We start from the raw sequence: 15,075 nt of genomic DNA on the forward strand, positions 1-15,075 counted from the left end.
GGAAAAACTCCTCTCATAGAAAAATACCCAAACCCAACCCCCTGAAAAAAATACTGTACTATTGACATTCGTACAGAAACTGAGAAGCAGGGTTTTGTTGGGTTTGAAGGGATAGCATGCAAATGGTATTGCTAAAGCTAGTCAGCTGTAAAAGGAGAGCTTGCTTGCTTTGCTGCTGATGGTAGCCCTGCTGGTGAGCTCTGTGTGTTTGCATAGCAGGGGCATGTGGGAAGCCTGGAGGAAATCTTTAAATAAAGGAGATGGAAAAAGGGAAAAATAGCTATGTCCACAGTGGCTGCTAAACAAAGCAAAAAAGAGAGGCAGCAAAAGTGATCAGTATGGCAGCAAATACTCCTTTTGTCTACCATCACCAGCTGTTAGACAAGGCAGTGAAGAATGATCTTATATTTTTTAAAAAAAGTCCAAATGCCTGCAGTTGAATAGTTACAGGAGATTTCAATTATGCTGCCTTCATCTGACCAAGAATAATTTTTTAGCCATCACAGAAAGAGAAGATTTGAAATGTGATACAAATGTACTTAGAAGTCTCAAAATCAGAAGGAAAAAAAAAAACCCCAAACCAAACAAAAAACCCTGTCACCTGGAACTGTTTGTTTTTTCCTTGAACTAGCTATCAGTTTAACATAATCTCTTGCCTTCTGGTAGCCTGACTTGTGAATTTTTTAATGCCTCATGCCGGCAAAAGTGCACTGCTTTGGTTAACAGCGCTGTGCTGGGCTCATTTCAGACACAGGGGCTATAGCACACAGCAATCGTGTCCACCACACTGCATGACCAGTGCCCAGTCACACTTCTGGTCTCCCAGCTCCACTCTGGGGTTGGATGCTCCTTTGGCTCCTCCAGGAAACCTTCTGGACAGGCTGTAGGAATAAGGAAGTTGCCTGCTGTACTTGTGCTAGTGCTGCATTTCTTGTTGCAGGGGTCTTTTATGGTTTAGGTTTTAGGGCTAGAAGATTCGTGTAACTGCTCTATATACCTTCCTCCTGAGTTAGCCTCTGAGGTCTTCAGACATGGTCCTACCTGCTGCTAAGGTCTTCCTTAGGCTCATGTGCCATTCAGGCCCTTATATGTAGTATAGGGAGGAAGAGAAAATTGCCTCCGAGTCCTCAGGGAGTTTCATCTATTTTCTGCTGTTTCTGTTTCTTTGGTTTTTAATTACTTACGTTCATTTCAAGGTATACTTTATGTATAAATATTGTGATTGCAGAAATCTCCAAGTCTGAGATATTATAAATTTTAAACCAACGAGTCTGGGAAAAAACAGAACGCTTACATCAAAGAAGTAATTAATAAAGGTAAAGCTCTTCATAGATTTCATGAAGGGGAACCGCATGAAGTGACTGGTTAGCGACAGAGAGGTATGGCTGGCTGTTAGACCAGCAGTACAATGGCGCTGAAAGGGAACAAGGTGCAAACAAAAACTGTTGTGGCAGAGTCAGTTTGCTGGAATCTAGAAGGGTACAAAGGTTAGACAAAGCATTTGGTAAAGCTTATATTTTAGTCCTTACTGCAAGAGGGAACCTTCCACCTGTTTTCCTCCTTCACATTCAGGGAAGATGACTCATATCTTTGCTGGGTTGAAAATCAATTGTTTTATGCTTTGTAATTGATCTCCTGAAAGAATTAGGATATGTGGTAATTTTTAAAAAGGATTATTATTTATTTTAGAAAATCTGAGTGCACAGGTGCTCAAAGATGTACTCTGAACTTATCTGCAAATAATAATTACTGTGATTAACTAGTAAGAAATTACGCAGTCATTGCTCATTTTAATCTGGAGCTTTGATGCAAAAAAGCAGGACCTTTATTTAGCTAACACTGATTAAAATACAGTACTGAATGAAGTTCATCAGAAATTGATTTGAAGGCTGACTGCTGAAAAGTCAAAAAACTTTCTGTAAAGTATACATTTAAACTCTGCTTATATAAATGTTAAGTTCATATTTCATTTATGTGGAATTATGTATACATAAGAAAAATATAATTAACCCTATGCATAAACACTTCCATACAAATATCAGGAATAATTGATAAAGGAGTCTCCCTGAAACTACAGAATTGTCCATCTATTGGCATATCTGTACAATGACCATTAGAATAGTATCTGAATGTCTCACAAGTTTTGATATATTTATTTACCTTATGCCATTACAGAGTACGGAAGAACTAATACTCTGACATAGACAGATTGTATAGCTTTTCTGAGGTAGTGCATAATTTTTTGGTACAGTGTACACTAAAAGTTAAGCCTCAAATCCCAGAAAAGTATTTTGTCTTTTGGATCATTCTCCTCTCCATTGTTCTTTTCAGTAAAATGAAAACATGACAGTCCTTTAAAAAAAACCAACAACACAAAAACAAAGAAAAAAAAACCCCAAACCCAGCAAACAAAGAAAACTCTGTAATTACCAGAGTAGAACTCATTTGACCAAATACAGTTTTTTGTATTGGTGTGAGTGAAACTAAACTCTTTATGATCAGTGGAGTGAAAAAAGGAATTTCCAAGTTGTGAATCATCTATTCTAATACATATATATAAAATAAGACATTGTAAAATCTGTCTTGCTGGCCATCCTGCATGAATCTGGTGTAGATAGCAATTTTTTTCTGGGAGGACTAGTACCTCTACGTTTGAAGATCTAGCAGACTCATGGCTACAAAGCCTAGTAAAATTATAGTTGTGGCATAAATACACAGTCTGGTGATCTAATGTGAACTGTGATTTAATTTTTTAATTAATAATTTGGTAAGTGAAGATTCTAGTGCCAATATCATGCTTTTCAAGTCTTAGACCTGACACCTACCTTTACCTACCACCTATCAGTTGTGACAGAATTTCCACATCTAACATAGAAATCATAATTTCCCTTATTGCACAGCTGTCTTCTAAAGATTAATTATTTTAACACTGATTTGAAGATACATGTACTGTAGAAATTATATTATAAATGATGTGTGTCAAGTCTGGAGGCTTATTTAAAAGGGCAGTTAATTAATTGCTGGTAATTCCCAGATGAAACATAGATTGTTTTAAAACCTCAAATACAGACTGAACAATAAGCTTTGCTTTTTTTTTAGATCCCTCCCCACCCCTTCAAAATCAGCTCTTTTTTTTTTGCAAAATACCATGTGTCTTCCAAAATACCATGTGTTTAGAGGGTTTGCTTCTGTCATTTCTCCTGCAAGTTTGCTATTTGTCTTGCAAATATTTACTCACTGTTCTTTGGTACACTGAGCTCAGTAAATAGAAGACAATGGAGCTGGTACAAATTTTAGCGTATATTCCGTATTTATTTTTAGATCATACTCATCAAATGAGAGGGTAGAGTTCACAAAAATTTAAACTTATTTTATCTAACCTCTGTGTGACTGTGCTGGTGTATACATTTCAGGACAGTGCAACAACAATTATATTTTTTTTTTAATGAGGGGAAAAAACCTCACCTTACCTGAAGCCGTTGTCCAGCAAATGGTTGGTTGCTTTCAATGGAGTTGTAAAACAGTGTTGTAGGTGTGGATCCTGAAGATCTCTAATCGTTTGCATTTCTTTGGGTAAAAGTGTTCTCTAGATTCATATGTTAGAATTATAAGTATATTGAAATGGTGCTAATGTGCTCAACTCTTGGCAGATGAAGATCTTCATGTTTCTATGTAAATCATCTTTAGATAGTGAGATAGCTCAATATACCAGCATATGCCTACAGAAAATGTGTTTAAACATCATTCACTGAAGCCTTAAGTAACAGACTTAACTGACATATGAGCAAACTGTTCTTAAACAAGGGAAGCTGGTACACCCTGGTATATCTATCGGCACTGATTGCCATGCTGCACAATTTCTACCTTTCACTGGGGGCTGACTGTGACTTTTTGGTTCCTACTGGTAATGTTAAAGAGCTTCTGAACGTGGTAGCCTGATAGTCTGTGTCCCCATGTCTAACCAGTAGCCAAGTGGAGCAGGTACTGCCAATAGGCACCATGGGACCCATGGTCTGACTCTGGATATTGGCACTCAGACCACCATACAGACATGCACACATAATAGAGCTTCTCACCCAGAAGAATAGTTAGAAATAGAGTTTATTGAGAAGATGGGATAGACTGTGGTGATCAGAGACAACGTATGGTCAGACTTGTGTACTAGCCAACCTGCTTACATGTTACTGGTTCCCTTTTACTGCCTTTTCCTGCTGTTACACCACAGCTGTTCCCCAACCCGCCCTGATTTCTGGTCCTTTCTCTAAACATCCTATTATATGCTTTGTACAATGACAAGATGTTTTTCCTGGCATCCTGTAAGGAGTCCCACAACCCTGTAGGCAGTAACTCCTTCAATCCGCAGGGTGATCCAGACAAGAGTCCTGGACATCATGGCTGATGGCTTACTGTGGTGGCCCAGGGAGGAGCTGGGGCAGGGGCCTCTTGGCATTGATCAGGTTATTGGGGTTCATTCACCTGTCATTTTTTTCTCCACACATTTCACCCTTTATATGTAAAGACAAACCAGGTTATTGCATAACCCAATGTGTAAAACTAACATTTTTTGTTTGATGAGCTGATGATGAATGTCAGAGAGACCATCCAGCACTTCTATGCCCAAGGGAACTCTGGTTTAGCCCATAGGATGGAGATTTGTCAGAAACAGAGAGAACAACCAGCAGTTAGTTATGAGAACTAAAGGTAGTGAGTTCCTCAGCAACACAAGAAATGGTGACTAAAGATAAAAATTATTCATGCAAGAGAGTCTGTTGGAGAAGGTTGAAGGGTAGGCATGCAGGTAAGATCATCCCAAAAGAGATCAAGAATGGCTGGGAACATTTGGACTTAAAAGTGAATTTCTTAAATAGTAACATACATGAAAGAAGCCAATGTATTTATCCTCTCTCTTTTTTCATCCAGTTTTGGATGATTTTTTTTTTTTAAGAGGAGTAGAATATGCTGCTCACAATCAAATCTCTGTCAACTGAAATTACAGCGGTGTAGATTATTGGATGGTATACAGTCAGACTCCAGAAAATCCTGTTAACACTGCAATTTCACATTAGGAAGCAAAGTCATCACTAGTTTTGATCAAAGGAGACTCTGAGGACCCCTTTTGCTTGATCAAGCTTTTGACATTGCAAACTACGGGGTGTTAATTAACAAACTTTGCCATTTTTACTTCTCTGATGTAGTTCTTAAATGGTTTCAAAGCTGTTGTAATTCTCAGAAAGAAAATAGGAGATAGTTACAGAAAATTATTAGTTGAAATAGTAGGTCAGATGAGATGACTGTGATGGTGCCTGTTGCTTTAAGCCTATGAATCTGTCAAAAGACCATGGCCTGATGCTATCTCATCACTGCAGGAGACACTGGTTTGACCTCTTTTTCAGTTTCTGGATTCTTACTTAGTCTTCCAGGTTCTTGGGGTTTATGCAGTGTTTTCTTGCCATGGTATAATGTCATTATACATAGTAAAAAAAGGCTGGTAGAGAAGGTTTTTGCTCCACTATTGCTCAAAAAATTGAATCTTTCTTTGCCTTTACCTATTATTTTCAGACAAACGTAACACTGAATTTGGTGCAGAGTGTGTAACATCATGTCTACAGCACGCAGTGGCTTTTAGGACTTCCCCTCTTTCAGTGAGCTAGAACCTAGCTGTAAACCTGCTAAGATATCCTCCTGACAGTGCAGCACTGTATGAAAGCAGCAGCTCACCAGCTGAAAGAATTGAAACTTTTTTAGCACAGGCCTGGCTACTTTAGTTGTGGTACCCAAAGGACACAGCTCCATCCCAGGGACTTCTGGGCCCTCAGGTTTCAGTGCTGGCTGGATTTCTCTCCAAGTAAAGGTAAATCGAGGTGTACAAATTCACAGCCCAGACTTCGATCTTGCAGTCAGGCAGTGCCACTTGTGCTCCTGTTAAGTTACATGTTCACATGAGTGCATGTGTTTCCCACATCAGGAGTTTATATGAGGCAAGTGCCTGAGTGTCACAAAATATCCAGACTGCTTCTGGTAGAAAAAGTTACGCTTCTTTCACTCCTCACAGTGAGTTAAAGTATGAGATGATTTCATTTTTGGTAGCCTTTGGAAACTTTTATGTTATCACACCATTGTTGAGGGAGAGCCTGGTTCCAGTCTTTGTTGTGATTTTATTTTCTAATTTCAGTAAGCATACTGCCCCTATCTCAAATAAGAACAACAAATGAAGTATTGTAGGTGTAATCATGACCCAACCAAATTTAGGTGGTAGCAAACATAAATTAATCTGTGAAAATGCATCAAACAGAAAAAGCTAAATAAAATTGTGGGAGGAAGATTTCTCCTTTTTGCATTCCTAAGGGATTTTTTGTTAGCTTTATATGACTTCAAGATTTAACAAATGTATCCTCAAGAAAGTAACTATTTTGTCATAAATTTAATTCCATTCTTTCTGCACTTGGGTGAAACATTTACATCAATCTACCCCTTTGTGGATAAATTGAACAGCATTTACCTGTGCCTTGGGTTGCATGCATCTAATCCAGTCCCCTTTTTAATATATTTAAAAAAAAAAAAAAAGAAAAAAAGAAAATGTGTAGTCCGTAGACTATTGCACAGTGCATCTGCACAGTGTAATTTATTGTGCCCTTCTGTGAACTTTCATGCAGAAAATGTCAGTTACTTACACACCTAAACCATACAAGACATTGCCCTAACAATTTCAACTTCAGAAAGGTTAGTGTGTGGGCTTTTTTGATAATGTGTGAATTATTGAGATAGCTTATTTGAAAGGTGGTGAAGAAGAGGAAAATCCTGTGCAGATGGAGAAATAAGATTTTTTTAACTGATTTTTTAAGCAATTTGGAGCATTTTTTAAAAGGTGTTGTATCAGTGACATGAGATAATTGAGCAGTATCTTACCTATTTTTTTAAAAAAAGAAAAAAGTTCCTGATAGTAATAGGGACTTGTATTCTAACCCTATTCAGTATAAATAATCTATAAGGTAGCTATGGTATTCTTTGTTAGTTCTACATATTGCATTAAATGTTTGTCTTTTTTTTTTCTTTTATTATTGTTGGCAGTTCTTTATATTAAACCAGTTTAATCATTTTCTCTTTAAAATTTCCTTACTCCCTGTTTCCTTCTGCTTCTCCGTAATGTTAGCAGCTTCTCCAAAGGCACCAACAAGGAAATTTGCAGATTCTTTTCACTGACCATGGATTATGCCATTTAACTTTGAAGTAAGTCAAACTAGCAATGTCCATGCTCAGGAGGTTTGATTGCAAAACCACTGCAAATAAGATTATCACATTGCTCTACAATTGTTACTAGTAACTTAAGATTTAAATCATCACTGGATTCCAAACTACATATAACAGATCTTTCTCATATCTTTTTCTGTAAAAAATAGATGTTTTTTCCCATGGCACTTAGACAAACCCATAATCTAGTGTTATGTTTATCTGTACTGCAATTTTACTTGGGTTTCACCTTGCATATTTCATTTGGCACATGTACTTCAGGTGCTGTGTTTTGTTTGAGATGGGGGTGGCAAGGTAGGGTTTTTTTCTCCTCCAAGTTGAGGATTGCCATGCAGCTGTGAGATCCCTTTAATTAAGTCAGACTAAGCTACATCAGATGGGCTGGTATCTGAGTGTACTGTGCAGACAGCTGAGCTGTTGGTGCTATACTTTAATTAGAACTTTTAATATTTCATCCCTTACTGCCCAAAGTGTGACCTGTCAAGCTGCTGAGAGGCTGCCCCTTCTTGATAGAGGTGCAGCTCTGAGCTCAGGACTGGCACTTACTTATATCCAATTTGTGAACAATCACCTGGTGGTTTTGTTGTGTTTTCTTTCTTGATGCCTGTTGTCTGCAGGAGCAGGAAATCACAGATCTGTTAATGTTAAAGGGTATTTGGACTTGTTAAATATCTCATCAAAAGCCAGCCCACATCTCCTGAACCTAATCTTTCACACGTGGCTTGATGTCTAGCAGTTTTGCTCCCCCGAAGACTTGATTTATTAGTAAAGCTTCAAAGGCTAAAGAGGCAGCTGGATATGGGACAGAAATCGAAATCGTGGTATAGTCACATAAACTGGATTGAGCTGACAATGTGTTTCCATGGCTGAATGGGGAATGTCCTTTCCCCCCAGTCATGTTACTCCCTTTCCCAACTCCCTGTTCTTCCTTCCCTTGTCCCCAGAAGGTCATCCAAAAGGTGGCAAGGTTGAGAGTACAGGGGCTGGATAGACAGACAGCAGTTTACGTGAATTCTCTATAAACTACTTGGTGTGTCTGGGACTGCTTTGCATCAGCCTCTGCAGTTCCTTCTAGGAATCTAAGTGTCATTAAAGAATTAATTACCCCATGCAAAGATCTGTTGAAATTAAGAAATAAAAACATACAACTAGTAGTTTTCACATCTAGGATTTGCTATTAAGTATGTAAACAGTGTTGAACTTGTATTTTTACAACTGGCTCCCCTCTTGGTGTTGATCAGAGCAGTGCACACCCTGCAGCTGGTGCACCAAACCAGTTATATTGCTGTTGTTTGATACAGTTCCCAGGGGACATCAAAATATTTCATACAAAAAGCGGCTTGATCTCTAGCTCTGTATTCTTTGACACTGTCTTACTCTAGCCCAATTTCTTGACATTAACAAAACATGTTTCTATGTTAAAGACCACCTGCAGAAGTCAAAAGCCTTGCACTGGTGGATCACAAACCAAAGAAGCCAAAGTGCATTTTTTTCTGTAATAAAGTTGCATAAGCCATAAGTCTACAAATCATCATATGGAATCATGGAATGAACCTCTTCAATAATTTCTCAGGGGAGGATGACCCTCTTGGAAAGCAAGGGTTATGAATATATATTATAAAATCAACTGACTTATCAGAAGAAATAAAATTGTTCAGAAGGAGAGCAAAATTATTGTCTATAAAAAAAGAACAGGATAAAATCTAAAGTTTTTTATTCATTTCTGGAATAGTTTATCAGCCTTACTTATTTTGCCTTTACAAATTTCAGTAGAAAATATATAAATAATGATTTTTCTGGCCTAATTCTACTAATTGCTCTCCTCTGGGGTATATAGTCTCTGTGCTTTATGTATTTTGCAGCTCTTTCTGTCCTAAACCATTATGCTATCAGTGCACAGGGACACTAGTGTTCCATTATAATTTATAGCAGTGAGAGTTGAAATAATCCCTGCCCTAAGTTTCCCACATTGTAATGTAGTTTGTTTGACAGTTTAACCAAGAAACCACAGCTGAGAAGCAGGACTCATTCTTCAACATACATACAGTATGGGATGCAACTTAGCAAAGTGTCCTGAAGGATTTAGAAACAAAGAATCTAATTGGAATCATTCTGAATATAAGTAAACGTCTTGGTTTATATTTGTATTTAGCAGAGAATGAAGGAAAATGTTTTTTGAAATTGTTTAGGAGGGTGGAACTGGTTTGTTAAAACCAAAAACCAAAAATGTCTCTACAATTAAATTATAGTAAATGTAATACTAATTAATGAGTCTATTGTTTCATATACTGAGGTAAAGGATTAAAGGACTTAAAGGCAATTTAAAATTTGTCCTCAAATCTAAATTTTGTCATCAACAAAAAGAAAAAAAATCAATGAAAGCTATGGATGTTGTCTTGCAGTTCTAGATTCCCATCTGGTGCATCCTTGAAAATCTGAAACTGAAAATAGAAAACTCTAGTGCCAGCCCACCTTTCCACTTTTTACCCAGCTCTTTTTCAATGAAAACATGGTTTTAGCTTGATTAAAACATTTTTTACATTCTTGCTTAGTTTGCTGAGTTATTTTACCTGAAAAAAACTAAACCAAAACAAAATCAAAACCCAAATGGAAACCCATTTTAAAGGCTGCTTTTATTTTTCTTTATACTGTCAGAGGGCATTTTGGTTAGAGGTTTAATTTAGGGAAAAAGCAAAACTATTTCCTTTAAAATAGAACAAAGTATTTAATATATACAAAATATTTTTTTTTGCTTCCTTGGTGTTCTTTAAAAAATGACATTGTTTATTTGACTTGCTAGGTTTTGGTAAGTAACCTAACAAAACAAGTTACTCTCTCAAGTCTAGTAAAAACCAAAGGGAAAGTGGCTTTACTAACTTCCCTGTGTCTGACTGAATGCAGATAGTGCATAGATAATTAATATCAAGTTGAAGTTGCATCATTCTCTCTCTGATCTCTTTCTTTTGCTTTTTGATAATTTAATAATCTGGTTTACAAAATTTGTACCTAAGCGATAGTGCCTCTTTAAAGCAAACTTACCGGTTTGAGGTTTGCTACCTACATATGCATTACAGATTCTAATTATTGTTTTCCTGGTCGGTAAAACACTAAGGATTATGTCTGTGATCCTTGTGTAACAATAATCATTACAAAGCAATGATGACCCAGTCCTTTTTTCACCCTTTTACTCTCTAGAGCTACATCTATAATGATCCTATCAGGTACTACATGATGCAAAAACCCAAAGAAAGATCATCTCCTTTGGCCCATACATCAATATCCCATCAACAGCATGCTGAAAATCTCCATGGGAGGTCCTTCAGCCAGCCTCAGCCAGATAAATTCTCGCCAGAGTCAGAAACGGCGCTTGACCAAAAATCTCTGATGGCTGCACTGCATACGTACATCACTCAGAACTTGTCAGCACAAAACAATGATAAAAGCTCTCACAGCAGGACTAAGGGGCCTCACATATATGCTGATAGATTCTACTCTTCGCAAGTCAGTCCTTTTGATGGAACTTTTGCCAAAGGAAAAGCAGAAGATTTTAAACTGAAGAAACTGTTCAAGCCAAGACCTGCATCTGGAGTGCTGGGGCCGACCCCTGAGATGCTGAATCATAAATCCGCTTCCCAAGATGATCCAAAGGACCCTCTGAGTGTAGTGGATGGTAAAGCTGATATTTACTTATTTTAACTTATTGGAAGTTTTCCTTGTATTCACTGAGTATTTTTGCAAAAAAAACGGGGGGAAAAAAAAGTAGACATTCTGATATATCTCCTACTATTGGCATATTTATATCTGCCATAATACAGTAAAAATGTTCATCATCCTAACTACTTTCTCTGCAAACATCTACCCACATTCTTCAACCCACCTTCCATATGCATGCAGAAATATATGGCACTCAATAAGTTGTAGCATTTATGTAACCTGTTATATTTTTCAAAGCATTTTACAAACAACATGTGATTATGGGTATATCTTTCCTATCAAATCTGGTTTTATGTATACATCCCACACTATATATAGGTAATATAGAAATGCCTGGTTTTGTTCCATTTCTCTGTATTTAGCTAGAAATTCAAGGACCATGGATAAAATTCAAAGTTAGACACAGAAGTTAACATTGAGATAAATTCTGGTACAGAACAGAGAGGAGAGGCATCCGTCAATTGTGTGGCTAGGTGGACACAGTATAAATCAAGAAGGTGAGGTTACATCTAGTTTTGGATAGACATTTTATAAGAAACAACCCATTTGCTGGATTTCCATCTTTTTTTGCTAATGCTGTTTAACAGTGGCCAAATTCTGATTTCCTTTGTATGTGATAGTTTGACTAATATTTAAATGAAGATGGAGTGTAACTTCTCATGGGATGCTGTGATACACTTTATGTGCTGCTTTGTGAGACATGATGGGTCTCCACATCATGGCCAGGGATCAGCTACAGTTGAGGAAATAACTCTCATTGACTTTATTGTTTCTTTAAACTCATCTAACTATTGATGTTATTCCAGTGGTTCAGAATGCCTGAAAAATGAAAGAATTGTTCCTCAGCCATCGCCAAACAGTTACATCTGTTACACCACAGTCACCACTATCCCAATGGATTTTGGTGATATGTAAGAGGGTTCCTTTGAATCCTTTCTGTAGTTACTATAATCCATAAAGTTTTACATTCTTTGATTTATATGGTTGGTTTTTTTTAAAAAACAGAATACACAGAAATGTCAAAGTTGCAACAGAGGAAAGATAATGCTTGCAATCAAGGGATGCTCAGAAGTGAAAGCATTCTTGGTATGGTGCCCAGAGATAACAGGTTTCAAGGAACGAACTATAATGTAAAATCAAATCCAGGTGGCACTGTAAGTCTCTTGCACAGGTTAGACAATTTTGTTACTAGACTCAAAACAAACTAGGCACATGCTGGTTTCATTATCCTCCAGCTGTTCCACTTCACCTTTCCTGGTAGGAGCCAACCGGGAAAAAAAATGCTTAACACTTAGAGGGAATAACATGTTTCACAATTCATTGGGTTGTACTACTATGACTTCACATACATAATGTGCCCTGTGGGAACTTCTTCCATTGCATTAGCTTTTAAATGTTGCATAGACTAAAATTATGAATCATTTGAGTAGGAAATAATATGGTTTCCTTTGTATTTTTGAGCCACTTAATAGTCTCATAAGGAAGTGGTGAAGACAAATCCCAACATATTCGTTGTTTAAAATGATGTCCATTGGAATGATGATGGTTTGGATTCAGATTTTCCAGGCTGACTGCATCATCTCTTTCTGCTTTTAACCTTTCTCCACTCTCTCTGGTGCTTCAGGATTTTTGTACACTTGTGGGTTGTTTCTCTCTTGCACCCTAAAGCACAGAATGTTTGAAAAACTGGAAAGCATGGGGTGCAGTCACATAAGCTCAGTTCTCTACTACATCTTATACAGAATTAGACAAAGGAACTAGACTGGGAGAACAATCGAGAAGGTACTGAGCAGATTAGCACTGAGAATTGCTGCAAAACAGTGGCAGGTAAATTAGCTAACAAGGCACCCTGAGGAAAAAATACAAGAGAAGGAAATGTGGAGCTATTTTCCTATCAGATTTGGAAACTACTACCTCTAGGAGTAGCATGATGTGTGTGGGTACTGCCTTTGTAGTCACTGTGCAATAGCAGAATCATTAATCTGTCTTCTGCACCAGCCATATTTAGAATTTGGCTCAGTTTTAAGTGATTTTTTTCTAGTTACTCATTTTTGGTGTATTAAATATTATAGACTACATCTCTCCCAGTTTTAAGTGATTTTTTTCTAGTTACTCATTTTTGGTGTATTAAATATTATAGAATACATCTCTCTGTTGCTTTGGAAAGGTCACAAAATTGATAATTCAGATATTTTTATTTTATTTTTCCCAAAATAAAACAAACTCCCATGTTTATAGAGCAAAGATATTTTTGTACATCCTTTGTCTGCAAAGCTGTGGTCACCAATCTGTATGGTGCTTAGCTGCTGACTACAGCTAAGTGTGGTCAGTAGGGTGATCATGTAGAAGATGACAGACCACCCTGTGAGAGTGCGAGCAAAGTTCCTGCTGCCATACACCGCGGTCGGTTCTCAGGCAAGCTGGCTTTGGCAGTTGTGTCAGTGGAGTTTGGGGCATGATTTATACGCTGTACAATAAACAGCTGTTTTCCCTTGCTAAGCTGCTATTGTTACCTACTAGGGAATTCTACTGGTGAAGCTGATATTAAAAATTACATGATCTAACATATATGTGCCTTTACTGTTCAGGGCTGCAAGGTAACTATGAAAAGCAATTTGCTGCCTTCATTGCAGAAGCTGGAGCTGAGGGAGAAATCTGGTTTGCAGTACAAGCCCTCTGAAACACGGCTGAGCATTGCCGATTCTATTTAGAAGGCATCAGTGGGAGAGTATAAAAGCTCTGCAGAGGTCCATGCATGTTCGAGTACACATGCTGCTTAAGCGATATGCCATTGCAGTATCCATCTGGGTTTTGGTCTTTCTCCAGCAATATTTTGTGATTTCAATAATTTCATCATAATTTCCTTAAATTACCCAAAGGTGTTTGTAAATAGATGCACTAATATCTATTTGTGTATCAGCCTTATCCAATGACATGCAAATTATATACAAACATGGACAAGTGCCATAACAAGTGGAAACATCCATATTTAACATGGACATTATATTAACATCGTATCAGTAACCTCATGAAGTTAGGAAGACTCTATTTAGACCTTCATTTCACCAGGCTGTTACAGACATTTTGGCAACTGTTCCTCCTAGTATACCGAAAACATGATGTTCCTCATGCTAGCTTTGGTCCTTGACATTTTAAGTGACACTTGTAGCTGTTCAGTAAAAGTAGCATATAATGACTAAGTTGTACTCACATTCACACAAGTGTTTAGGAGTTTGATAAACTGTGCCCAGGTGACACTGACCAGGGCAGGAATAGCAGCGTCAGAGGGGCAGGAGGCAGCTCCGTAACAGGTCTATTAAATGACCTGCAGTGAGCCAGTTAGTGTTATCTGGAATACGGCCTGTAGCCATTCATTTCCTTGTGTGGCTCCCTGCCCTGTTCCCCCATTTCCATTTTGTTTGAGACTGAGACTGCTTTGTTATTGACTATGAGTCTGTGGAAGTGGACTAGAGAGATAAGACTTGGCTAAGGTGATAGGTACAGAGAGAAGTTAGTTAGGAAAAACATAATGGAATGGAGATGACAGGGCTATATTGACTGTGTGTAGTTGAATAGCTCAGTAGTTGGCCTTGACAGCTGGCTGTGAAACAACCGAAATAAACAAAAATCTAGTAGTGCTACATTAATATAGCTCTTTTAATTATATATGTTCTGAAATATAATTCTCTTTTAAGATTTCTTTTCAAATATTGATGTTTTAGTTGAAAAGTTTTAGTTTTGATTTGGAACTGACACATATTCTGTCTTTTCTTTGCTGACTTTATTAGCTCTGCTTCAATAATTTAGATTTTTCTGTCAGGTTTTTGTCCGATAGTTCTATAAAACACAAGAACAAAAATGATACCTAAGCAGACACAAGACTTCTAAGGTAATCTGGCAGTGCTGGTGTTTCCTAGTTTAATTTCCTGCATTGCTGCTATGTGTAACATCTTCTCCAAATGGCCATCTTCCAGGTAGCTGTTGTGCTTCTTGAAAAAGTTTCTTGAACTAAGTTTGCTCAAACCTAGTGAAAACGTTTATTGCAGTTTGGATCAACTTGCTCTTGTAGATTACCTTCCTAAACAAAAATATTTGGTTATTATTTTTTTACTG

General features: G+C 37.5%; 1 protein-coding gene across 1 annotated transcript in view; it reads left to right on the forward strand.

The window, feature by feature from the left end:
- Positions 1-15,075, forward strand: part of PTPRN2 (protein tyrosine phosphatase receptor type N2) — a 663,537-nt gene that overhangs the window by 243,850 nt on the left and 404,612 nt on the right. The window contains exon 6 of the mRNA XM_056337581.1: positions 10,444-10,918. Within this exon, the coding sequence (XP_056193556.1) occupies positions 10,444-10,918 (475 nt within the window). The remainder of the gene's footprint in view (positions 1-10,443; positions 10,919-15,075) is intronic.

Source organism: Falco biarmicus, chromosome 4 (assembly GCF_023638135.1).
Source record: "Falco biarmicus isolate bFalBia1 chromosome 4, bFalBia1.pri, whole genome shotgun sequence".
Lineage (NCBI taxonomy): Eukaryota > Metazoa > Chordata > Aves > Falconiformes > Falconidae > Falco > Falco biarmicus.